Source organism: Pezoporus flaviventris, unplaced genomic scaffold (genome assembly GCF_033815535.1).
Source record: "Pezoporus flaviventris isolate CSIRO_AGI_PZ_B2104156 unplaced genomic scaffold, CSIRO_AGI_Pfla_v1 ptg000002l, whole genome shotgun sequence".
NCBI lineage: Eukaryota > Metazoa > Chordata > Aves > Psittaciformes > Psittacidae > Pezoporus > Pezoporus flaviventris.
In genome coordinates, this window is record NW_026892550.1 from 31922240 (window position 1) to 31948808 (window position 26569).

At 38.4% G+C, this 26569-nt stretch overlaps 1 protein-coding gene across 4 annotated transcripts in view; it reads left to right on the forward strand.

The window, feature by feature from the left end:
• Positions 1-26569, forward strand: part of DCTD (dCMP deaminase) — a 61459-nt gene that overhangs the window by 20101 nt on the left and 14789 nt on the right. For 2 of the 4 annotated variants that reach the window (XM_061474565.1, XM_061474555.1), the window contains exons 3-4: positions 24593-24704; positions 26094-26229. In XM_061474565.1, coding sequence (XP_061330549.1) covers positions 24654-24704; positions 26094-26229 — 187 coding nt within the window. In that variant the 5' untranslated portion in view covers positions 24593-24653. Of the gene's footprint in view, positions 1-20736; positions 20861-21318; positions 21435-24592; positions 24705-26093; positions 26230-26569 lie in introns of those variants that run through there. The other 2 variants (XM_061474538.1, XM_061474547.1) reach the window with 2 other exon arrangements.

The window sequence follows — 26569 nt, forward strand, 5'->3', positions numbered from 1 at the left end:
GCATACTTTAGATTCCACAGAATAAAGAAGTGAGGTATTGATGATTTATTGATTACAGCTGACATGTAGATGAGGAGATGCAGGAGCTGATAAATAATGTAAATATTTAAAAATTCTGTCAGAGATAATCTAAAGGGAATATTGTGATTTGCAATAATACTTGGAAAAATTCCTTCACTAATGCCTGCAACTAGAATTTCTTGTACAACAGGCTGAAGTATGGCCTGTGGACTTCACAGGGATCTGGTAATGCCCCATCTGCATAAGCTAATTTTTTCTTCTTTTGCATTTCTGACTTGTTTGGTTGGTTGGTTGTTTTTTTCCTAGGGGAGGGAGGTGGATCACAAGAATAAAGTGAGGCAGGTCTATGGAAAACCATTACTGTAAATGCTGTAAATAGGGCCTACTGCTACATTTCAGTGCCTCAAATATCAGTGGAATTAAGAAATGGAGGAGGCTAATAGAATTTGGGTTTAGCTATGGTGGGTATGGCAACCATGCTCTATTAATTTGTTTCTGAGTAAGATTTACTGAAATATTTTAGCTTCACATTCATGCAAACTGTTGGAACTTCCTCATAGATTTGCTAAGCTGGTGCCTTAGGCAGCGACACCAAGTGTTTGAATTCCTTGTGATAACGAACAATTAAAGCTAACTGAAAGCACTTATATTTTTATAATTGATTTAGCAGTTGATTGTCTCTCAAGATTAATGATTCCCCTGTGCTCAGAAAATAATGTTGCCAGTTGATGCCTGAAGCCGTATTATTTTTATTGCAAACATCATAGATGAAACTGATTTTTTTGTCAATTATGATTTGAGGGGATGAAACAGTGTTCGTAAAAGTATATATAAAATACAATTTTGAAGGCCACCATATAGACCATAGTATGTCTGATGACCATTTAGTCATAAATGAGCTACCAGTAAGTACATTTGATATATTAATTCTTCCCCATATAATAACATAAAGCAAGGAACTTGCAGTAAGACCTTTTTTTTATAATACAGTAGCAAGAATACTTCCATTTTGCTTCTACCCTTGTTTTATTTTCATAGCTTCATTCACTACATACCTATTAGAAACACTATTAGATTTCTTCCAACCTATTAGAAAGACTTATAAAAATTTTCTAGATGTCTTGAAAGCTTTGTAAAAGAAACAATCAAATGGAAAATTCTCCAGAACAGGATCCCAAGAAACTATTCTCAAATGCATTTGGCCTATTTGCATTCATCATTGTACTCACAAAGAGTAGGAATAATACCACTGATGCCAGTTGTGCTAACAGAAGATTGTTCTGTTATGCATATTCTACCAAAAATGGTCATTACTATTGCAAAACTCAGCATTCAAAAATTAGAAACTGAAAATATTATGAAAAGAAGCATTAGGAAATAGCTTTAGGGAGGGAGAGTAGGGATAATTTGCATCTTAATACATGGATACAAAATCTGGAAAACTACCAAAGATGGATATCTGAATGTCTTTGAGGAAAAATTCTTTATGAAAATATTAGATATGAAGTATAGATTTAAGCTTTATTGGAGTTTGACAGCGCCTTTATATTACCATCACCATTAAAATGATGAAAATACCTGAGATATGTTAGAATTAAGCAAGAATAGCCGTAGGCTGATTTAAGAGAGACATAAAAGAAAACCATGAATGCTTTCTATACTGACTTAGAAGGATTTAATAACACAGAAGATCTACAAATATCATTACAGAACAGGCCAGCATGGCAGAGATTAGTTCATCCCTTTCCTGTGAGAAGGATTCAGATGGGGCAAGAAGATTTATTTTCTTCTTTATTCTTCTCAGTACCTTGATCCGCAGCACAAAAACCTCTCAGAAAGGATCCCCCACAATCACTGCTTTCAGTCCTATTTTCTCAATAGGCATCTGACATTAGTAGGAAGGCAGATTTATTGCTCTGTGTAGTGAAGGTTAGAACTCACTGCAAAGAGACCTATCCTGTCCTGTCCTGTCCCGTCCCATCCCGTCCCTTCCCATCCCATCCCATCCCATCCCATCCCATCCCATCCCATCCCATCCCATCCCATCCCATCCCATCCTATATTTTCTTAATATGCACTTACTAACTTACTGTTTTATTCTTACCAATAATGAGGTGTGATGACTACCCTTAATTAACATCTGTCCTAGGTATGCAGGGAGACATATAGGCATCTCTTGGTTTTGCTTTGTTGAGGAGTCTTCTGTTTTATGGGTTAGCTGGTCTTGCACATTGAACAGAAGGTAGTGACCCTGTGTAATAATCTTTTCTTTCTTCTTCCCCCTACCCTCAATCCCGCCATGATTTTGTCTGTCACACAGGTAGTTGTTAGCTGATAGAGGCTGATGAAGACGTAACTCATCAAGCTGTAGCCCCACATTCTTCATCCTCCAGCTTTGTTAGCTTGACTTGATGCTGCAGAATACTGAGATCTCAGATCTTCAGACTTCAGAGCTATGAAAAAGCGATATGAAGAGTGAAGAATGATTTTTGTGTGTCCAGAATTGACTTTGATTCTCAGAAGATGAGTAACAAGTTAGAGGGTCTGGAAAAATGCAGGTTTCACATTGCTTTGCTGTTATCTAGGTAACTGAAGAATGAAAAGCAAGATCATCATCTAGCACAGTTCAACAAAGAAACTGCCTGAGAGCAAGCATTAGTCTGAGATGCAAAGATGTAAGAATCCACAAACAGTCCCTACTTATGGACTGAGTTGGCCACTTATTATTTTGTATTTTCAGTCAGAAGAGACTTAGTGCCCCTTTGAGCTCTTCAAGTAGCATCACTTATTTCTTTGCTTCAGCTGTAGCCAAATGTTTATTTGTGAACTGCTGTTGTCAAAAGAATAAGCTATCTCAATGTCAATGAGTATGGTCAGACATAAAGTATAGCTTGCACTTGCTGTTGTCTTAGTCTCTTCTGACTGGTTCTCCTGAAGGCTGCATTTGACAACTGAAAAGGCAGGTGGGAGAATAAACTTTCATGTGACTTATGTAGGATTTGGTAGCAACAGCACTGCTTCCACTTGCTGTTCTTGAGTATGCATGTTTAGAGGAAAGGGGGAACTCACACTGCAACACTCAGAGTGCAGGGATATCACAGCAATAATGAATTTAGCGTATACCACACTAGCTAGTATAGCAGTGAAGAAAATCACTTAGTGCTTAATATATGCACTTTTGAAATGCAGTGCAACTAAATCCCTCTTAATTCCCAGAAGTATCACAGCAGTCTCCCAAGAAGTGCTGTCCCCTACCTGTATAACTCCTTCTTATTTTTTGACAATAACTGGAAGATTCTCAGAGGAAGAGAAGAATTCGTTTTGCAGTTTTGTCGATCACTGATGTGTCTGTGGGTATGTTTACCAGTTCACATCTCAAACTCAGACAAACAAGTAAACTGGTGGAAAGAACTGTTAATCTTGATCTTCCTGAGACAGATTCAAACTAATACTCTCATATTCAATTCCTTTCATACTCCTTTGTACTATGAGTCTGGATCTGGCATTCTCCATCTTCTGCGTATAATTTTTGTCCTTTCTAGCTGCTACCAGATATTGAATGGCTAATTGCATTTATGCAGTATTTTACATTCTTAACAAATGGTCTGAACATAGTTTAATATAATAATTTGTCTAATTACCTCATGTTTTAAACTGTGTATTGAATACTGCTGGCTCTTTGACATGCTCAGTACAGCCCATAGTTTGGAGCATAATTTCTGTTATTTCTTTAACTTCCTTATGATCACTTTTACACATTTTACATTTTCACTTCTGTGGCATATACATACCTGCTTTTTCCATTTGTTTCAAACAATATTTTCCTCCTTTCTGTTCATGACCATCTGTTACCTGTATTTCTGACACACCAGACTGCATACCTGGAAGCTCTGTTAGGTGTGCATTTCATTAGCATCTGAAGAGGAGGACCTGATGCTAAGCTCTGTGCATTTGTCATCTTCCTTTTACATCTATGGTCATTCCTTGACTTTGTAATCAAGCCAGTTTGTTATCCAGTTGAGTATTACTTCCTTACCTTCTTACCCTATTCATCAATAATGTATTTGGTACTGGATTAAAAGGTCCCTTGGAATCCAAGTGAATAATGTGTGCTTCTTTACTCTTGCCCGCTTTTATTGTCACTTCCTCAAAGAAATTATGCTAGTTTGTTATGCATGGTTTCCATTTTGGTAACTTCACACTGAAAGAAATATTAAAAATTCTATTTGCATGGAAGGTCCTGGCAGTTTACCAAAATAGAAATGTTCCTCTTGTATTTTTAGATACCTGTCATAATGCAATAAGCAATATTTAACATTTTACTGACAGTATATGAAGCAGTGTATTTGGTACTGCACCCAAATGCAAAAATATGTTTTCACATAACAGATGAACTACAGCCTAATAGAGAACAAAGTAGATTCCATCAAGAAATACTTTAAAATGTCATGAAACATATATTTTACCCTCAGAAATCTGCCAATCAAGTTTTTACATCAGTTACAGTTTCATAAAGTACCCTGGGGTGCAACTCTGTGGCAATATGAAGACAACAAAGGAAATACGAGTCTGCCAAAATGTCACAAACACATTAAATCTAAAAAGTACCCATTAAATTTGATGGAAGAAGAATTACTGTTCCAACCTATTAGGCTGTTATATATTTAGAACTGAAATTCCTTTAAATTTCACTGAATTTAATGCCACTGAAACCCCTATGAATCCAAAGGGATTCATGGGGAAGTCTGATTTGAGCCTTTTGTTATATGCTGTTCTTTTGACTTTACTGAAAATCTTGTGGACACATAAAGAGCAATATAGATGTTTGCTGCCAGCACTTCTTTTTTTTTCCTTGTATACTGCTTTTTTGTGCTTTATTAATTGATATGGATTTTAAATAATGACAAAAACAGAAAAATGTGAACATCTTCTCTTTTGGCTGCGTGAAATCAGAAGAACAAAGCCTGAGTTTGTGTCTCTTAATGCAGAGAGAACATAACTATATTCTATATGCAAAGCATGGTACCATAAACTTGACCACTACAGCAAACTTCACAGGCTGGTAGTCAGCCTCAGACTCTAGCTTAGGGGGCTAGTTTTCCAGCCTTTCATGTGACTTAATGCTTTTACCACACTGGCTAAAATGTCCTACCATTGCTTCTTGAGGGTTTCTGGTCCCTGGTGATTGTCCATCATGATAACTGATCTCTTTGCAGTGCTAAGTTTATGGTTGGACTTGATGATCTTAAAATTTTTTTCCGACCTAAATGATTCCATGATTCTAGAAAGAGCAATATAGCAGATATTGTCTTGGAATTTACCTGTGATAGAGCTTTTCTGCTTTTCCAAACATTTTCTTCCATATTGAATCAAGAAGCACACTCTTTTCAACCACACTGTCTGAACTTCAAAGTCAAAGGCTAACACTAGGCCTAGGCAGAAGCCTTGTGTCATGCTTCAGACCCCTCATGTTATCCCTGGGAATCCCCTGGACACCTGCCCTTCATTTCCTTGGCATCTCTTTTCTGCCACCAGTCTTATCACCCCCTGTAAGCTTTCTGGCTTTTCAAACCTTAACCCTAACCCTTAGGACTAGCCCTAGCCTGAGGCTGGATTCATGTTACATTCAAATCCTGTTATGGGCTAAAGGGATCATACCTTAAAAAAGGAGGTAAGAATGTAGTTTTCGTCCTAGTAATGTTTTAATTATCTAATGGTACAAACTACCCCATTAATACAGAATGAATATATTAACAATACAGTTAAGATTGTTGTATATAAACTTCTTTGTTTCTGCTCAGTTTCTCTGCTGCTATGCCCACCTTCTGCATGTCCCACTGGACCCTAAAGTCGACAACTTCCATCTTTGTTACAAAGACTGCATGAGAAATGGAGGTGTTATGAGTCATTGGCCCCCTGCATCCTTTGCTGCAAATAGTTTGATGTTTGCAGTAGGAGTTTCTTTCCCTTCTGTTTAGGGGTCTGCTTGGGTTTTCTTGCTACAGTCTGCATCCTTCTCATTGATGAAGTCTGAGGTTTGCTCCACAGCTTCCCACAGACCCTATCAATGTAAAGAGCCACTGTGACAATGGGGTGGTTAGGCCTTTAACATATAAAGTATCCACAGACCAAGCTCAATCCAGTTAGCTCAACGCAGTTGACCAGAAGACAATTGTTACACACTGAAAAGAAAAACCAAATTAAAATCAGCTCTGGTCAAGAAAAGCCCAGACAGTTCCTGAGACCCTGCACAGCCAAGTCACTACAGAGTCTCTGGCCTTTTACTAGTATTGGCAAAATCCTATTTACTGAGCTTCATGTGAATGCACTGAAAAGGATAACATAGTGAATAGCATCACATTTTACCAGTAAGAGGTCTTTGATTTTCTGGGCCTTTTTCTCCATCTGGAAAAAGAACCACGCTCTTTCCAACTATTTTTCCTCAGTCTTGCCCAAAGGCTAATGTCAGGCCAGCCTGCTTAGGATGCCCTCCCATAATGTTCTCCCTGGAAACCCACAAACTTCTGCCTTGCATTTCCTTGGTGATCTTTTTATTTCCTTCAGTCTTACCATCCCTATAGATTACAGTTTAGCAAACCCTAATTTTAACCTGAATTCAGGTCTTCTGGAGATCAAAGTAGAATGTATCAACATCATCACCCCAGTATTATCCATATCTTTTTTGTCTCATTTGGAAAACGTTTATCAGACTTGTAAAGCAGTATTTTCCTCAACAGAATGCTAACTCTTCCACAATAAATCAAATCTACCCAGGTGTCCCCTAATTCTGCTCCTTATCATGGTATATAGTAATTTGCTCAGTACAGGTCAGACTTACATTCCTACCAGTCCTCAGATTTTCTTTGTAAACTTTTTAAAGAACTGATGTCACATCTGCTGCCTTCCAGAAGCAAGGCAATTTTAAGCAATAGATCACACCCTGCTGTAAGTAATTCAGCTCTTTCGTCCTTGAGTTCCTTTAGAAATTTGGAGTGAATACTACAGAGTCCTGGTGATTTTCACTTTATCTATTTATTCCTTAACCTCTTCTACAGTATTTTCAATTTCAGACTGATCTTCAGATGAGTCCGCCACCAAGAAGGGTTCTGGTTTTGGAATCTTCCCAGTTCTTCCCACACCAAACACCAATGCAAAGGGTTCACTTAACTTCTCTGCAATGACCTTGTCTTCTCCGAGTACTCTTTTTATACCCTAAAAAATGAACTGGCCTTACAGATTCTGTCAAAATTCCTGCTCCTGATGGGTTTTGTAGAGAAAAGGATTACTAGTTTTCATTCCTTCGTCAGTTATTCTTCAGATGCTTTTTGGTCTGCCTTATTACATTTTCATATTTAACCTGCCCAAGTTTGTAACACTTTCTTCTTGTGTCATTTGAACAAAACTTCAGCTTTTTCAAAGACGTACTTTTGCTTCTAACAACCTCACTTACCCTGCTGGCTAGTTACACCAGCTTCCTTTTGCCCTTTCTGAAGTCTTAAGAGAAAGTATGTGTTTCTACTACAATACCCTTAAATAGGTTCCTTGGTGCCTGTACGGAGTTGAGACTCTGAGCTGCCCTTTGCTTCCTTGTAACAAACTTCCTCTTTCTTACTTCATACTCTTTTATAAATTAAACCAAAATTGTAGGGAAGGAGTGCCTGGGTGTAAGCCTTTAGCTGTTCCTTCACCATGTTCTAGTCTAGATGTTGTTGAGGAAATTCCTGCGTTCCCTTCCTCAGAGCTGAGTCTGTAGAGAACAAAGAAATTAAAATGTGGGGAGATATGGGTGAATATGTGCATGTGCTGTTCTAGCACTTTCTTTGTTCTTACCTACCCTTGCTTTTTCCTCTACACCTATGAATAATCATGCAGCTGCCCTGTGCTTCTCTCCCCTATACCACTATTAGTTTCGGTGAACAGTTGTCCCTATTTGTATTTTTGTGGCACTCTCACTGACATTTTGGGACCATGGCAGTAGGGGGTGACTGGACTTTTCTGCCATCATATCCAGAATGACAATGGTGATACTCTGCACAGTAAGCCTATAGATAGTAATGTGTGCCTCAAGCTTCCCTACTAAACCAATAGGTACAACTCTTGACAGCCCCTGTTCAGTGACCTAGCTGTTTCATGAGTCTTGCACACGCAGGTCCAGCAGAACCGAAGGGAATGGCCCAGCACGGAGGCCTCAATGCAGAAGTCAGTTGTGAATAGTTACAGTCAATGATTACGAGATTGTGCAGAAGGAAGATGTAGGGCTATCGTCTCATGAACCTCACAGAAGAGACCCTGGGTAACTCTGAGCCTCCAGTCAGGTCTATTGCTCAGGGCGATGGCCTACTTGTCTGAAGTGTACTATACCTTTGCATACAGGGGAATTGACTGTCTGGACTGGGAAATCTCTATCATGGCTAAAACAGTTCAGTTGCGGCATTCAGAATCCATGACTTTTCAAAATAATGAGGTGTAAAAATAGTAACAGACTGGAATCTTCTCCCTTCCTTTTCTATGGCATTTTTTTCAGATTTCTCTCCTAAGGTTCTTTACCACTGATGTTTCTCTGCAATCCAGTTCAGAAACTTTTGAAGAAGAGCTGAGGAAAAGCTGAAAAGATTTCAGCTGAAATCCCAAATTTAGAACTTTCCTCCATGCCATGCCCATGGCACTTTCCAAGTGATGGAAACCAGTGAGAAAATTGAAAGCTTGAGCCCTGCCTACCACTTAAAATTAAAAAAATACCGTCAAATATGAAAATAAACATGTAGAATTAATCCATTCTGACATTTTTTAAATTTGAGATCAAAGAGATAAGCTTGTCACAGTGGGCTCCCACAGAAGTTGGGGAGATAAGATTCCTGAGGCTTTGATCATCTTTGGCTGATCCTGAGCTGTCATTCAGAGGTTTATATCCCTGGAATATATAGTCGTGGTTACAGTATGTTCCTCTTTCAGTATGCATGGATATCTGCTTTGCAGAAAGTAAAGGATTTTAAGCTCTTTCGTAAGATCACAAAGATTAAGATCTTGCATAGCAAAAATACTGGGTTTTATTTATTTGTCCTCCAGCAGTGAGGCACCACTATTATGATTGGATTTCTCCTTTACCAGTACACTTGCTGTTTCCAGCACTATCTATTTTGAGCTATAGTTATCTTACTTACTTTTGTTCTGCACATTAGTATTTGCCAGTGGGTAGTCATGAGTACAATAGGAATTCTGTGCAAGCAGTCTGTACTTCTGACAGGGCTTTCTTGGTCATACTACTGTTGAATTATCAAAATGAAGCAGAAAAACATTTTATCATTTTATTAAGCTTTGTTTGATGCCAAGTGGAAACAGAAGACTACCTCCATCAAGAAATCTTTCTTTACTGGATACCTGATGCACTACAACTAGCTAAATATAAATAGCTTTATTAATATTTCTTACAGCTTCAAGCTTGGAGAATAAAAGCATTAGTTCTTATGGACCATAGTAGTTCTCATATAATCTGCATCTCATTTCAGCAGCCATCATCTTTCATTTGTCAGCTCAGAAAAACTGACAAACTCAATCCAGTGTCTGTTATTGACTGCAAGAGCTGCTATTTTCCTGGTAATTATGTTATTTCATGCCTAAGTGTGAATTTAAATGCATAATTCAAATTCTTTTGAAGTTACAGGAGTCTTAGTGTTTCATTCCTTTGCATTATGCTTGACAAATTTAGGTCTTATTTACCATTTCTAATTATTTTTTTTAATCTTCAAGGGAATTTTGCTTGTCAAGCTATTCCATAAAAACATAATTTTGGAGTAAGAATTTACTCATGGAAGCTGACACATAAGCAGAAATTGAGACATCTCACTTCCCCAGTACATTAAGGTTTTACTTTATTTGCCCTGTGATTTTAGAGGCTTTCAGATTCACTTAGTTCACTTTAAAAAAGTAGTTAAGATGCACTTCTTCTCTAACAAAGCCTAGGAAACTTGTCTTTCTGTACATGATAACTCATATTTTCACACTAGCATTTACTGGTTCAACCTTTAAATAAACCACCAGCTCTCAGAAGATTGGAAATAAAATAATCAGAAGTGGTAATCATGAAAGGACCATGAAAGAAGAGCTTTGATAAACTAATAGTATAATTAGTCACTGAGAGAGCAGTGGAAATTAATGTTTGATAAATTGCACTTTAAATTATATCTGGAATTGCATTTCCTTGCAAAATTGAGCGTAAAACTATTTTCTTATGAAAAATGATGATTCTCTAAATTTGGAATCAGAATAATGTCAGAGAGGCTGTTCTGACATTGAAAGACTGAAAAAGAGACTGGGGTTTGGTTTAGTTTTGTTTTTTGTTTAATTATGTAAAATCTAGAAATACAGTATTTTAAACACGGTAAATAGCAGCCACTCCATAAAGTGAACTTTCTTTGGATAAGAATTTAGTTTTAAATTTATCTTAAACTTGAAACGTAGGCTTGTAAAACGTAAGTGTTCAAACATTCCTGCAAATCAGGGAGGTAGATGACATGATGAAAAATAATGGAATAGTCAGCTTAGACTAGGAAAAAGCACAAGACTGTAAAAGACTCTGTAAATACAGTGTATATATATGTTAATATAGCATACAAATATATGTGTAATATGTAATGGTCAGTTATAAGCTAGCAATAACAACATTTTTTATATTAAAAAAAAGTTTTGAAAAGATATTTCAACTTAATAAAATTTTTACTTTGCCTCTGTCATTGACATATGATTGTAATTGTAAATGCTTAGTTATCAATGAGTGTTGTTCTCCTGACTAATAAAAGGTTAAGCAACGTAAAGGGGAATAACCTGAAATGGGGTCAGAGTTCCAGACAATTTTTTGCAGCTGATTTTTGCAAATGAGTCACTAAGGAATTTGTCTTGGAAGCATAGGAAATACCACCAACTACACAAATCTGAGATTCCAGTATTCTGCTGCCTGCCTGCTGAAGTGAATGTAAACATTGTATGGGATACACTAATGAAATAAAACATCTGTGGGTGTAGTTTCTTCTCATGCTCTAGGCAATTTAAGTTTGTTTCATATCTTGAATCATAAGACTTTATATCCCTCATTCATTTTAATACTATCTAACATACCTCTTCCTATTCTCATTATTTATATAAAAGCATAATCTTTCTTAAGTCCTGTTTAGCTCTTGTCTCTGAGATGTCTTTCAGACATGAGTTTACAGGTTAATTATGTATCAAGAAAATACTTCCTTTTATCGTTATTGTGTGTGCCATTTTTTTCATTTCTTGTTGTCTTGTATTATGAAAAAGAGTAAATAAAGACAAATATTGTACCTAGTCATAAACATTGAATGTCTGTTATAGCAGTATGTCATCTTATCTTCATTTTAACCTAACATGAAAACATTTAATTTCCTTTTCTGCCTTTCATTGTACTGGTTCCCCTTCTGTTCTTTACTTCCAAATACTGGTTACAATACTGAATATAGTATTTAAGAGACGCCAATGGACGTGTCTCATCTTACAGTGTTTCAGAATTAGCACAGATATCCAATTTAATTTCATTTTGAATAATGTTGTTCAGAGAATATGAATTTCATCATATGTCTTGGCCACCAAATCTAATTCTTGGGATTCTTCTCAGGACTGGGTTTATGTGCAGTTGTCCACTAGAGAGCAGGCTGAGACCAACAAACCCATTCTGTTCATGTCATAAACTGACTTTGAACCCAGGTGTCTTAATGTAAATCGTTAGTACATTAAAGCATTGCACCTTCTAGCTTCAGCTGTGAGTATATATACTGCTATCAAACTTGATGGATATAGCTTGTGAAGCTTAGTGACCTAAGGTGGTGATAATAAAGTATTCTGGAACCTGGATAACATTTTATTCTGTCACTACGGTTTTCTTGCTCTGGTGACATCAACTAATTTGTACCACTTTGCAGGGAATTTCTGTATTCAGCTTTTCAGCCAGAATCTCACTTTTCCTACACTGGTCTTTTCTCTGTCAGACTGAATTTCTTTCAGAGACAAAATATTGCTCAATATTGATTGCATTGTGCTAGCTAATTTCAGGTTCTTGTGCTGCAGATCAGCTGAAGCCCTGTTGAAAATATTGAAGAACTTTTAGCACAAAATGCACAAACAAAATGATCTATATAGCATCTCCCAACAAGAATCCTCTGTTGTCAAATCCTTAAAAAAAAAAAAAGTCAATTTAACAGACTCTTTGCATGGAAATATTTTTATCCTAAAAAGTTGTACTAACAAGAGCAGATAGTTTTCACAAAGCCCATAAAATTCTTATTATTTTTGGCCTATTTCTTATTTTGCTTGTGTAAGACATTCATCTTCTGTGGAAAAATGCTTACCCAGAGGACATATATACATACCAGTGGAGAGAATTAAAGTTCTCCTTGTTACTGTCCTTACAGAACCCACTGAATTTCTGTAGAAGTAATAGGGAGGGGGGTTTATTTACTTTCCTGGAAATGAAGAAAACCACATTTCAGTTCCCTTTTGCTTTCTCAGTTTTGAAAAGTATGAAGTATATCTGCTATTTGATTTCTTTATCTCCTTAGGTTCCTGTGAAGGCTGGCCTCAAAAGATAATTTTTCTCCATTACTTTGTACCCTAATAATATTCTGTTGTATTCTGAGAAATAAGAATGCTGAATATCTAATGTCTGTCTTCCCTTTCCACAATCTATAGCCCATCCACCTTTGAATTCCTTAATGATTCTTGCTTCAAAGATCACATCCCGCTCTTTGTCTTCTTTACCTAATCATCTATTTTCTTAAAGCATTAAGCTGCTGTGGCTCCATGCTAGAATTCCTCATTTACCATATACTGTCTTTGCCATCTGAGTTGATGCCTTCCTAATGTGAATATGTGTTTATTTATAATGGTTTTAAAGTTAAAGTAGCATAAAAAATATGGATACAACTTGAAAGATAAAAAATAATCTTAGTAGAAGCAAATGCTCAGCTTGGGTTATTTCAGCCTGAACAAATCATGTTTGTCTGATGTAGACAACTAAAAGCAGACTGTCATAATAGGAAAGTGCCAGGAAGTCTTGAAAAGGAATCACACTGCCAACTCTGCTTATGAAATAAATTAGGTTTACTAATGATTATATTTCCTTTCATATCTACAGAGGGAGAACAGAGTTCCTGTTCTTCGAAGCTGAGATGTCAAATGTATTTCCTGACAGCTCCAGCTCACTTTTCATTATTGATAAGTTAAAGCAGCGTGGCTGTTAGCTGCTCTTCTGTAATTAGTTCAATGAGTTTAGGAGACAGCCAGAACTTTTTTGGAAGAGGTGAAAAGAAGTCATATGATAGTGGCACCTGAACTGTCTCTGCCCTGCTGCCAAGCTAACACCCAGGATGTTACAAAACAAGGCTTCATGCCTCCTGTTTTACCATTGTCTTGGTGTCATGTCTTAGGAATGGAGCAGTTATTACTGAGGAAGGAAAACGCCTTTGGTGGTAAAGGGTATTTGGGGAAACGGGAATATTGGCAAACTTGAAAGCCAAGTAGGTCAAAGGGATCTAATCATGCGGAGGTTAGATACAGGACAAAACCAGGGGGACTGCAGCAGTTATTTCTGTTTCCTTTAACTTAGTATAATTTTGATGTAGTAGTATACCTAAAAATCCTGAAATATTTGTCCAGTCCACAGGTTAGCTGAAAGGGTAATTCATCTCTTACCACAGAACGGATTTAACACATTTACTTAACACCTTCCATACTAAAACCCATATAAAGAATATAAAGATGTAAGAAAATGATTCTGTATAGTGGCTCTTATATGAAGGTTTAAGTATTATCACACTGTAATAATGAAATCTAAAGATACATCTAATATAAATGTCAGGAAGTTATACATAAATTATGAAAATTTTCTGTATAAGAAATCTAAATCTTATCATAAAGAAAAATTTGAAAGGAACAAGAAGAAAATTGGAAAGAAACTCCACTGAGGTTAAAGGAGACAATCATAAAATGAATTTGTATCAGGAGAATTAAAAAAAAAAAAAAAAAAGGCTACAAAGAACAAACTAGTTGCTCAGATATGAAGGGATACATGTATTGAAAATTATTTGTATGGAATGGAAGAGGAAAGGTTTCTTTCTTCAGAATGTGTCTGATGTAGTGATGACAGGTAACTGTTCTTGTCCAGGTGGAGCTTCTGCAAGTCAATACACTGCAACAGATTTTGGGACTTAGGGAGAGTTCATGGAAGTATGGAAAGTATGGAAGTTCATGGAAAAACTACTGCACCGTGGTAGGAAAATTGTGCTGAATCGGAAGGGATGGAAATAGAAAATATTCTTTGTAGATATTAAAAATAGCCTTGAAAAATAAGGGGAAGGTAACAGAAGAAATAGAAAGCTGTGAAGAATGTAGGTGGGTGCTGAGTACAGAAGCATCATGGCAAGAAAATAAAATTTTATACTGAAAGCAGAAAATTAATTTCTCACTTCTAATTAGGGAATAGCTGTGATCATGACTAGCATGGGTGGGCAAAGATGGTAATTCATGTTTTGGAAGAAAACACCAGGGTTGCAGTCTGAGACTTTATGTCTCAGTTTACTTTTCAAAGAACAGCTTAGCAAGATTATCTGGGATTTCCAGTTCTGGAAGAAGATAGAAGAAAAGATTACATGCAGGACCTTCTGTTTTTCTAGCACTTGTCTTTGTGTGTCAATTGTACTACTTTGCTTAAAACGGGGAATTTGGATGCAAGGGCAGGTATGAGTGAACAAGGAGTGTCAAAAGTAGAGGACTGGTCAGAGATAAGATACAAACATTAAAACAAAGAAAACCAGAAAGCATCAGCAAATAACATACAGAAAGAACCAGTTGAGCTGGAGAATATACTGATAGCAAAGAAACTACAAAGTGATTGAGGTACTGGGAAGGTAACATTTGCCTATAACTAGAACCATCAGTATAAATAAAACAATAAAAGAGTCAAAATATGGAAAACCACCATATGTTCATAAAAATGTTAGGTGAGATGAAAAAGAGCTTTAATGTTAAAAATTGGACAGAAGACTGTTTAAAGAATATTATTTATGTACTCATTTGTGAGCCCAGTCAGAATAAAGTGCAAAGACAACTGTCAGAGAAAACTCTGCCTGCTATTCAAGGTCAGATGCTGGATTTAGGGAGTTCTGGATTTAGGGAGTTGGTGAACTGCAGAAATTCTGAGTCTGAAAGACTGAGAATATGATATTCAAAATAGTGTCTGACTTGGACAGGAAGGACAAAAACTTAAATCTAGGATTTGATTCTAGTTTTCAAGAAAGAAGATGCTATAGAAAAGGTAAGGTAATACACAAGCCATTGAAACCTGAGAATAGAAAAGAGAAAAGGTTTCCATGAGGACATCAAAATCATAGAAATACCTTAGTATTGACTGGATTCTGTCAGAGATGCACATCATGCAAGCTTTTCTGGCATGCAGGGTTCACAAATCTCTAAAAGTGCAGGCATCTAAACACAGATTCTGATGTCCTGAATTTTGGCAGCAGAGTTTGAAAATACTGGATTTGCAACAGTCTTTCATCTGCACTAAAATTACCATGACTCAGAAAAAATGTGGACAGGCTGGAAAGGGTCCATAGAAGGGCCACAAAGATGATCAAAGGACTGGGAAGCCTGCTGTATGAGGAAAGGCTGAGAGAGCTGGCTTTGTTCAGCCTTGAGAAAGGAAGGCTCAGGGGAGGCCTTATCACCATGTTCCAGCATTTAAAGGGTGGCTACAAAGAAGATGGAGACTCCCTTTTTACAAGGACTCACATGGAAAAGACTAGGGGTAGTGGGCACAAGTTAGTCCGGGAGAGATTCTAACTGCACACAAGAGGTAAATCAACCATTGTAATAATCCCTCCAGGGAAGTGGTGAATTCCCCAACACTGGACACTTTTAAGATTCAGCTAGACAGAGTGGTGGGACATCTAGTCCAGCCTGGTATTCCATGATTCTGTGATTCTATTTGGTTTTGATCAAAGGCTTGTAATTAGTTGCATTTCTTACTATGTTTGTTAATAAACAGTTTCAAAATTATGTAGTATAAAGAGATACATGCTGAAGTTAAAACTCCTGTAGAAATTCTGAAATGCTTATGCTCCCCATACAAAATACTATAATATAAAAATCTAACAGTTTATTGCCATCTATTAATGGGCTGACTTACTAATAAGCTGCTGCAGGTCTTCCAGTGAGGGGGTTACATCAGCAGGACTTTGTTCATACGGCAAAGTCTGACATTGCAACAAACATAATTTTATCAGTAAGGAAGTAATAAATTCACATTCTTGATTAAATAAACCATAGAAATTGAGAACTGCAGCATATCCCAGCAGCTGCATTTGTATTTAATATGTTCTCGGCTATGTAAGTATAGGAGGAAATGTTTAACTCAAGTAGAAACTCCTATTTCGAAAAATATTAGGAGATCTGCCTAAAAATTACTCCCCTTCTCTAGCTGTGAAAGTTATGCTGTCAGTGAGCAGTACTTCTCTGAAAGACTGACAAGAACCAGATGTTGCAATATTAAGACATATTGTCATATATATTTATTTTAGAGTCTTTTTCTCTAAATCTAGTAATTAGTTCCTGAAAAATTCATTCTGTTAAAGACAACAGCTCATTAGCAATTTCTCTTTACTTTTCCCTTAGGTTTTGAGAGTGATTTCAGGGTGGTCTACCAAATTGCATGCTCCATATCCTAGCAAATAGCAAACATTATTCTCTGAATGACAACTTACACATATGCTGCATTTGTGTAGAGATATTGCTTGCCAACAAAGTTAAAATTGAGTCCGTTAGCAAGCAGCAAGAAAGTGGAGAGGGGGTCTGAAACCTGGTGTTTCCCCAAACACAACTTAGTTTGCTTTTATCAAAATTGACAAAAGGTAGAAGATGTGAAAATTTCATAACCAGTGAGCTAAAAATATAAGCACCTTGACAGATGGTTATATATTTAGCATGTCTTTCAAACTTGCATCACTTCTGATTAATAAGAGCATCTGAAATATCTGTAATCAGCTCAGATTGTTCATTGACATCTATACAGCAAGGCCATGATAATCCATGCTCAGACTTTCACCTAAAAAAAGAGAGAGTAACAAAAATAACTTACAAAAGTCTACCTGAGGTACTCTGTGCTGCTTCACATTAATCGTCTCTCTGTGAAATAAAAGAGGAACATGTAAGGACAGGGCTAGAGTGTCAGATACAAAACTAAAAGCAATTCAGCCTATTTTAGTGCATGCCAGTCTGAACAGGGACTTTGAGTCAGACCACTCTAGTTCTGTCACAGAGATCTGAATGGTCCTGAGACAGATGAAGGGTGCAAGTAAGCTTCTAGATCAAGCATATGACAGGCTTAATGGAAGATTCAGACAGCAGGTCCAGAGAAGCTGCTGCTTTCGGAAAGGACACAGCTGCTAGAGACATCTTACAGAACCTTCCAGGCACCAGGACTTTGCCCCACACCTGTTGTGCTTCCCACAGTGCAACCCAACAATTAGATCACAGGGTCCTGGCCTGAATATCACCTAATCCAGATGTAACTTTCTGTGGGTATCTGTAACCACATAACTGAAGAAAGGGGCTGTCACATCATGTACCACCTCCATAGCACATTGTCAGAAGAGTAGTCACAATTCGACCACAAACTTTCAGTGTAATTCTAAAGAAGAAAAAAAGAAAAAAAGGAGAAAACCAAAATATATCTAGGTTCCCCCAAAATGTGTCATTTAGCAAGACTAGTAGACTTAGGAGTCTACTAACTAAAATTCCACCAAAAGTTTTCCCTCTCAGGCCATATATTATTACAGTATTATTAGAAAGCTGAATGTTTTTGGTCTGTTTTTTTTAGAATTATGGAATCACAAAATGGTTTGGGTTGGAAGGGACCTTAAAGATCACCTAATTCTAACTCCCACCACCACGTCAAGGACACCTTCCACTACACCAGGTTGATCAAAGCCCCGTCCAACCTGACCTTGAACACTTCCAGGGATGGGGCATCCACAGCTTCTCTGGGCAACCTGTGCCAGTGTCTCACCATCCTCGCAGTAAAGAATTTTTTCCTAATTCCTAACCTAAATCTACCCTCTTTCATCTTAAAACCATACCCCCTTGTCCCATCACTACACATCCTTGTAACAAGTCCCTCTCCAACTTTCTTCTATGCCCTCTTTAAGTATGGGAAGGCTGCTCTAAGGTCTCTCCTGAGCCTTCTCTTCTCCAGGCTGAACAAGCAAGTTCTCTCAGCCTGTCTTTATAGTAGAGGTGCTGCAGCCCTCTGATCCTTTTTATGGCCCTCCTCTGGACTCACTCCAACAGCTCCACATCCCTCTTGTTTTGGGGGCCCTAGAGCTGAATACAGTACCCCAGGTGAGAGTACTCACAAGAGTGGAATAAAGAAGGAAAAGCATTTCCTTTGACCTGCTGGCCACACACCTGCTGATGCAGCCCAGCACATGGTTGGTTTCTGGGCTGCAAGCACACACTGCCAGCTCACACCGAGCCTCTCATCAATCAATGCCTCCTTTTGAGGAAGAACAAGATAGAAGAGTCAATAATAACCTTTGAAAAATTGAAAAAATTACACATTTGTGAACTTTACAGATGGAGATATGAGTAGCTTCAAATTATTACAGAAACTTATTTGCTAAGCATGACAAAACCATTTGTTTTGCATTTAAAAAATAATTCTTACGCTATTTTATAGAAAGGTGAAAACTGTACTCCAGAATTAAAAACCTCATTGCTTAATTATATAAGCAGTTATTTTGTAGTATGTATTTTTTTCTTCTCTGATGGGACAGAAAGAGAAGAGAAAGAATCTTAGTTTGCTTTCTTTTTGAGCAACGAGGATTGCGTTATTTTGAATTTGCTTGTGGCTGATTTGTAGATATCAGCTGGAAAATCATGACAAATTCAAAGGAAGGGAATAGTTTGTAACAACTCATCAGTGTTCACAGAACGGAAAATTCATCATTCACTTCGTATGATCAGCATATAAATACTGCTTTTAAAGGTTAGTAGTAGTTACTGTTTGTCCTCAGAATCTTAATTATGAAGGATAACAAATTTGGCATAGGTAATTGTAGTACTATTAATTTTAATTCATATTTCAAGAGTGCAGAAACTAGAAAACTTTTTGAACTGAATTATGCTATTTTTTTTTCCTCTGGATTAATTAAATGAGTGCTCTTTAACTCTCTTCGTGATCAGCCATAATCAGGCCTTTCATTTCACCTTCAGGCTTATGCTTTTCTGAGTGATGCTACTTTCATTAAATTACTTTTTCTTGCATTTAAATCATTCCTTTTCATTCATTAGCAAACCATACATGAACATTTGTTGTCCATATGAAATTGCGATAATAAAAGTCTTGCAAACTGAAATAGCTGTATGTTTTCTCACTCTGAGGGCTGGAAAACTTACCAGCTGAAATACCAGGGTGCTTTTGCCAAGTTTTCTAGTTACAACCGAATAGGAATATCTGTGAAATTAAGTAACATTTTCATATTTTATGATTTGTCAGTTGTTTAAAAAAAAAAGCTAGCTAAATATGAAAACATATTAGCATTGTGTTCTTCTGTTTTGATCACTGCAGGCTCTCTGTTTTGGCCTAGCTTCAAGAGTAACTATGAGCATGGCAGGTTCCTTGACTTAGCCATATTCTTACACACATGCTGGTGTACTAACTGAGCTGGTGCACTCACTTGCGGAGTTTGCTAAGCATATGGTCAGTAAGAGGGAACTATACAGCCAGTTTCTGGCATAGGACTACTGTGTGCTCCGTTTCCCAAAAACGTGCTTGTTCCCCAACCTGAAGCACTCTCCTACATGAAGATTTTTGACCAGGCTGCTGGAAACCATTGTCTTGTCTGTTGACCATGTTCAGATCAATGGTGCAGCACACGTGCAGTGCAAGCTGCACTGTCTGCATGCACAGATCCCCCATGGGGATGCTCTCACAGGAAAGTGTTTTCCTTTGTCCATCATTGCTCTCACCGAGTTTGTTGCACCTGTCACTGCCTCCAGAGGGAACCGAGTCAGACACGTATGGCTGGTTTGGGCAGTATTCACCCGGTGTCAGGCAGCCCCGTGGAGCAAACAGCTGTAACTTACTCCCATAGAAGTGCTTCCGTGAAGGCAGGCCCCCGTGGCAGCCAGCCAGCCAGGGCAGGCAGCTCCTTGCAGAAGGAAGACAAACACACCATATGAGCATTTAATATTTATTATTATACAACTTACTTTGCACTATAATGGGCTATATATGTATGTTCAGCTACCTGAGCATCCTAGGAGACTTCTAAAACCTGGCAGCAGCTGGAGAAATTAATAAACCATAACTCACTTTCCACATAAATTTCATATCCAGAAAACAAAACCCGACTTTTGGACGTTTTAATATGTTAATGCCAAGCTTTAATAAATACGCATTTACCTCAAGAGTGTGAGCTGGGCAAAAACAACCTGCATACTTGTGTCAAAGCATAAGGCTCGAAGCCGCATTTGTCAGAAAGATGACAACTCCAGGGACACACTGTAAAGTAACTCATTTAGAGCAGCGCGGAGGCTCACAGAAGGCCTCTCCCGGTCCAGGACATCACTTCTTCGGCTCTAGGGTACACTGAAACCAGAGCCCACCCTCATCCACCCCCGGGCCGACGCGGCGGCGGGGAGCCCAACCCCGCCGCGCTCCTCCCCGCCGCCCGCCCCTTTTCCCGCCCTCTGCCGCTTTGGCGCCAAGCTACAAAAGAGATCGGGTCCGCCGCGGGATGAGCTGTTCTCAGCCCGGTTGCAACGTTAATGGGTACGCTGCCCGGGCCCGGCCTGCGCTGGGGCTAGCCTCTTGCTGCGGAGGGGGGGGGCTGGCGCGGAGGGGCCGCGGGTGCGGGGTGGCCCCTGAGTGATGTCGGTTCCAAGCTCTGCTCGCTCGTCAGCCGGCGGTTCCCCCTTCCGCTAGCACCGTGCTCCCCCCGCACCCCGGCTGACCAAGTTTTATCCCTCTTCAGGCGGGCCGGTCTCGTCGAACAGTTAAACTCCGGTGGCGGCGGGCCCGCGGTGCGGCCTGCGCCACGCGGTCGGCTCCGGCTCTGTGAGGCGGGAGAGCGCCGCGGTCGCCGTGCGGCTGCTTTCGGGAAACTGTTGTTCCCCGAGGCAGGGTGGAGGCAGCCGGGCCTTTACCCGCGCCGTGGGGAGGCTGCCTTGGAGGTCAGCCTCCTCCGCGGTGCTGAGGAGTTCCGCCGGCGCCAGCTGTGAGGAAGGAAGGAAAGATTCTCCATATCCCGCAGGGAAGCGTTTCTTAGTGCCTCCGAAGGCCCTGTCTTGAGGGTATGGCCTCTTTTATTTGGGTATGGCAGTTACTGGGATAGGATAAAGAGCAGGTAGGTTATCTGGAATTCATTATTTCCTGACAGGGAGGCTGGCGTGAGCAACATATAATTGATTAAAGAAGTGATGCTGTGAGAGTGAAATACATTCCTGTACTGCTCAACTGGGGTTCAGTATTTCTACAGAGTGTACAGGTTTGGTGGGTTATCTTGCAGGAAAAAAATTGAGTATAGTTAATTTTCAGTACACAGAGTGTTGTTTTCCTGTGAGAAAGGTTGATTTTTTTCTCTCCATCTCTCTCAAAAACTTACCTCCCAGTAAGGAACAGGAAATGACTGTATCTCAGTACCTATGTAATGGGAAAGATGGCAAGCCTCAAGTAAAGGAAACTCCACATTAATTTGACATAATAGCGATCATAAAATTGTGAAACTTAAAGAAGCAGCTAGTATTGAAAGTCATCAAGAACACATATCCTATTTGGCTTTGGGGAACACAAGAGCATTGCTGAAGATGTTTAATTTTTATTTTTAATGCACACTTTACCTCTTTACCTTAAATTCTGTGACTTAAGTAAAAAATATTGATAGCTGCTCTTGAGTAGTATAGTGAGGAAAAAAACCCTACTATACAGTTGGAACATAATTCTAATGACATGACATTAGAGATAAAGCAGAGGGGGAGAGGTGGGAAAAGGGGGAAAAAAGTCTTATAGTCACCAGCTCTCCAGTTGTACTATATTGTGTAGCTGACCATCGTAATTGTGGCGTGAAAAGATCTGAGGTGATGTACTCTGCTTTAACAACTAAAATTTTCATTAAGATAGGTTGGTTTGCTTTTTTGTTGTTGTTTTTTGGTTGGTTTGTTTATTTTGGGGTGTTTTTTTTTTTTTTGAGTTGCTGAATGGAATTCCTATTTCAGATGTTGTTACACCTTATTTGAACCCTAGCTGGGTGAAAAAGGACTGAAAAGGGAGGCACTGTCCTGTAATTGCAGAATCTTTTTCTCTATTTTCCACTGAGATACTGTTTACACAGACTTTTCTACAAACTATTAACCGCTCTCAAATTTAAGGATTTTTTTTTCCCTTTCTTCTTGAGCAGTGTTATCTTCATGGCTTTCAGTTACCATTTTTATTCTTACTATAAGCTCTTACAAGTTATCACAAGGATGTCTTAATTGCTTATTTTACAGCTAGCTGTAATTGCTAGAGTATCTTTCATTCATGCAATTCTAGAACTTAAAAGATGAGCATAAGGAGGATGATCAGCTGTCCCAAATCCATAAACTCAATTTTCCTGTGTGTGCTTGACTGCTAGCCAAGGTCTTGGCTTCTGCTTAGTCAGAAATTAAGTGGTTTATACCCATTTCACACTCTTGCATTCCTGTGCACTGAGTTGAGAGAATTACTTCACCAAACATGGTGGTATTAAGTAATTGAGTAAGTGGGTTTTTTTTATGTTCTCTTTGATGTAAGCCTTCTGCTTGTTTTTCAGATATTCTCCCCTCCATGTGAAGTTGGTACTCAGAGGGAACCTCTGCTTACACGCAGTTCTGTATTTATGAGAAAAGTAAATAGTAGCTTTTGTTGTGTTTTCAATAAATAGAGTTGCTAGGGAATAATTTAATAAAAGGAGATCTCATGATCGCTTAGTTCAGTGTCTTTCTGGAACCCTTTGCCCAGAATGTTTATTTAATGTAGTTCTGCATTGTGTGTTGTGTGCTTCTCCAAAGACATGGCTGTGAGTGAATGTCACGTAGTTGGGAATGTATGATAAAGTCTGATGGTGTTTCGGATTTTGTAAGTCTGCTTTTGTGATTATTTTAGCATAATAATATAAATATAATATTTTAAATAATAGCTTAAATTAGCTGAAGCACTTTCTAGGCTTAACTTGTTAAAGTTAACTTGACAGTTAACTTTGACAGTTAACTCGTCAAAGTTCAATTTGGCATGGAGAAGTGTGAGGGCATCTGTTTTCTTCTTTGTGCTGTGACCTTCTCTGAGTACTTTTTTCTTAAATAGCATATAGGCCCAACCCTTTAGTTACAATGAGTTTGGGCACTCTCATTCAGATACCTAATCTGTGTGTTTCCTTAGACAACTCACGGTCTGGGCACTATTTACAATGTCAAAATGTGAACTAGGTGTGCTGGTTACACCAAGAGTGTATGCTCCTCCCTCCTTAGGTTAAGAAGATTAGCTTAAATATGATCCTCATTCATTTCCAAGAACAAGCCAAAATGGCTAACTTGCAATGTGCCATATATGAACTATTCAAAACTAGTAAATAGCACCCTGTAGGTTTCTAAAGTACAATTTTATCATGTGCTGGCATTGCCCTCACTCAATTAGTATACCCTCTTTATGATAAGCTAACTGCAAGCTTCTAACATATGGGTTTGGTTATAAAAATAATAATTAACAAAATACTTCTGATTTGTCTTCTGAAACTGCTGGAACTAGTGTTGCTGTAAGATGTCTTGCTGCTTGTGGTTACCTATGATGAATTTTTCTGCATCACTTTACATTGCTAGGAGCGTATCTCAGTCTTGAGCTGTAGTCCTTGGTAAGTGGAGCCTAAGAAGAAAAGTACTGTGCCCCAAGGCTTCCATAATCTCAAGAGGGACGTAGCAGTGGACTGTCAGAAGGGCCTCAGATTTTTGCTAGTAAGTGGTGTAATGAGAGGCAAACTCATGGCAATAACTGTACAGGCAGAAACAAATGACTGCGCACAAAGGTACCAAGTAGAAATCCAGCAAGCACTTGTCATAGGCAGAAGTACAAAATATCTTAGATTAGAGGCTTGCAGTTAGCACAGTCATCATAAAAAAGATTATGTTGTTTGGGTGAAAAGGATGCTAGTACATGATATTCCTGAATCTTAGAAATACAGAAGGTGTTATCTGTCAAGGATAAATTGCTCTGTCTTTGAATAGCTCAGTGCTCTGAATATCTCAGCCTCATACCTAAAACTGAAATTCGCAACCTTGCTTGGATGGCTTTCCTCTGAAAGGAAATAATGCATACATAAGTTCCTGGAAAGCACATAATGCTGGTGGTTTTACTGTTAAAATATCAGTGCATGTGCAGTCATCTTAGCCAGATTGTGATCCTGGTTACTTTAAACTTGTACACATTAAAAGAATACAATTTGTAATAGCTCCAGCTATGTGTTCTTTGCTGATGGCTGGGTTCTTTTCCATATAGTTTCAGCAATGAAGCATCCTGCAAAAAACGAGAAGATTATTTGGAATGGCCTGAATATTTTATGGCAGTAGCTTTTTTGTCAGCGCAAAGAAGCAAGGATCCAAGTTCTCAGGTAAGAAGGCAATGTATGAGAATAACATAACCTAATCTATATTGTACATTACATCAGATGCACATGTAGCACTTTCAGGAATTTCTTATCGGAAGTTATTTCAGTGTATAGCTATTTGTTTTCTAACATGGTCAGCACATTTTGTTACAGAAGTTCTCTTATTGGGCATGACCTTGTGTGTAATTCTGTTGTGCATTTGCAGCTTGGAGTTTTGTAAATCTTTTCATCTGAAGGTTAAAATAGCATGCATTTTTTCTCCATTTTCCAGTAAATATAGTTACTGTTAGTGGAGGATAAACTACTGAAAGTTTTAGATTGCAATTTTTCAAGACACAGCATTTTACAAGATCCTTTCCTTCGCTTGTAAGACTATAAAAAAAAAAACAAAACGTTTTGTTCTTCTGTTGTCTGGAGTTTCTGCCTAGTTTGGTTCCTCCCTCAGGTTGCCCTGCCTCCTCTGCTTCACTCTCTGTTCCAGTTCTTTGCTTCATTCATGTGCTATATGCTGTTGAATATTGGTTTAAGGTGATTGCTACATCTACTGAAACATGCTGTTCAGCAGGACCCAGTCGTCCTGCTAGTCTTCCTTTGCGTGAAGAAATTTAGGAAGCAAATCCCAGAAAAGCCATGGACTAAAGTGCATGTTAACAGTCCTTTCAATTACTCTCTGGCTTCTATATGTTATTGCCCTTAGTTCTCTGGAAGTTACTCGCTTAGGGCTGAATTTTTGTTACCCAAGAGCTGGTCGATAAACACATTGTGTGAGTTAAAATCAGTAGTATTGCCATTTTAATAAATCTGCAATATGAGTAGAAAATGTAAAACAGGATATTTCGTCATGATATAAGAAAGGTCCCTGTGCAGACTTGAAGTATTAAAGAGTGGGAGTTAAAAGGTCTGGTATTTTGGTGCACACTGGTGTAAATAAGCCAGAAAGGTTTGTGAGCCTATCTGCCTAGGTCAACAGTGCTTCATTTTTGTTCCATCTTTGATATGTTTTGTTTAGCTGCTGCTGCTCATACTACTCCTGGAAAAGCTATTTTGGGGAGCTGAACTGACAGAAAACTTGTGTTTAGTAGGGTTACTTAGGTGCTAGTTCTGCTCCCTGAACTAGGTTTACTTCACATTTCCATAAAGAACAGTTCTGGCAGCCTGGGATGGGGGCTGCATGACCAGAGCTGCAGCAGGGTTGCATCTGCTCCAATTTATTTTGAAACTCCACCAGTTAGGTACAATTGTAGCCTTGCTCACTAGATGGTGTGACCTAATATAAAATGAAGCTTGTATCTCTTATATGGAAATTGTAGGACTGACTTTTCAGGTCTCATCTTTCTTGTTGATACATTGTTTTGCATGCTGTTGGTACTGTATAAATCTGATTTTATTTAGGTTGGTGCCTGCATTGTAAATTCAGAAAACAAGATTGTTGGAATTGGATATAATGGTATGCCTAATGGCTGCAGCGATGATGTACTACCCTGGACAAGAACAGCAGCGCACAGGCTAGACACAAAATATCCTTATGGTAAGTCTTCTTGTGGTTGACAGGTTAGGCTTGTGATGTCTGTAAGTTCAGCTGTTAAAATACAGCTCAGTTTGTCTTCCACTCACATAATTTTTTAAAATGTGCACATATGTGGTACCTCAGGATAAAAGTCACAGCTCTGCAAATGAATGAAATGATCCGTCTGAAGGACTGACTTCCTGGTGAAGTATGTTCATAAATGAATAGCTGGTTTGGATTGTGTAGTGAAAACTTGCAACTATAAAGCAGCACATTAGCACCCAGTTGCAGTGTGTGCAGATGATTGCTGCTTCTGTGTGTTCATCTCCACATTAATTACAGAGCTTATGTATATGCAAAA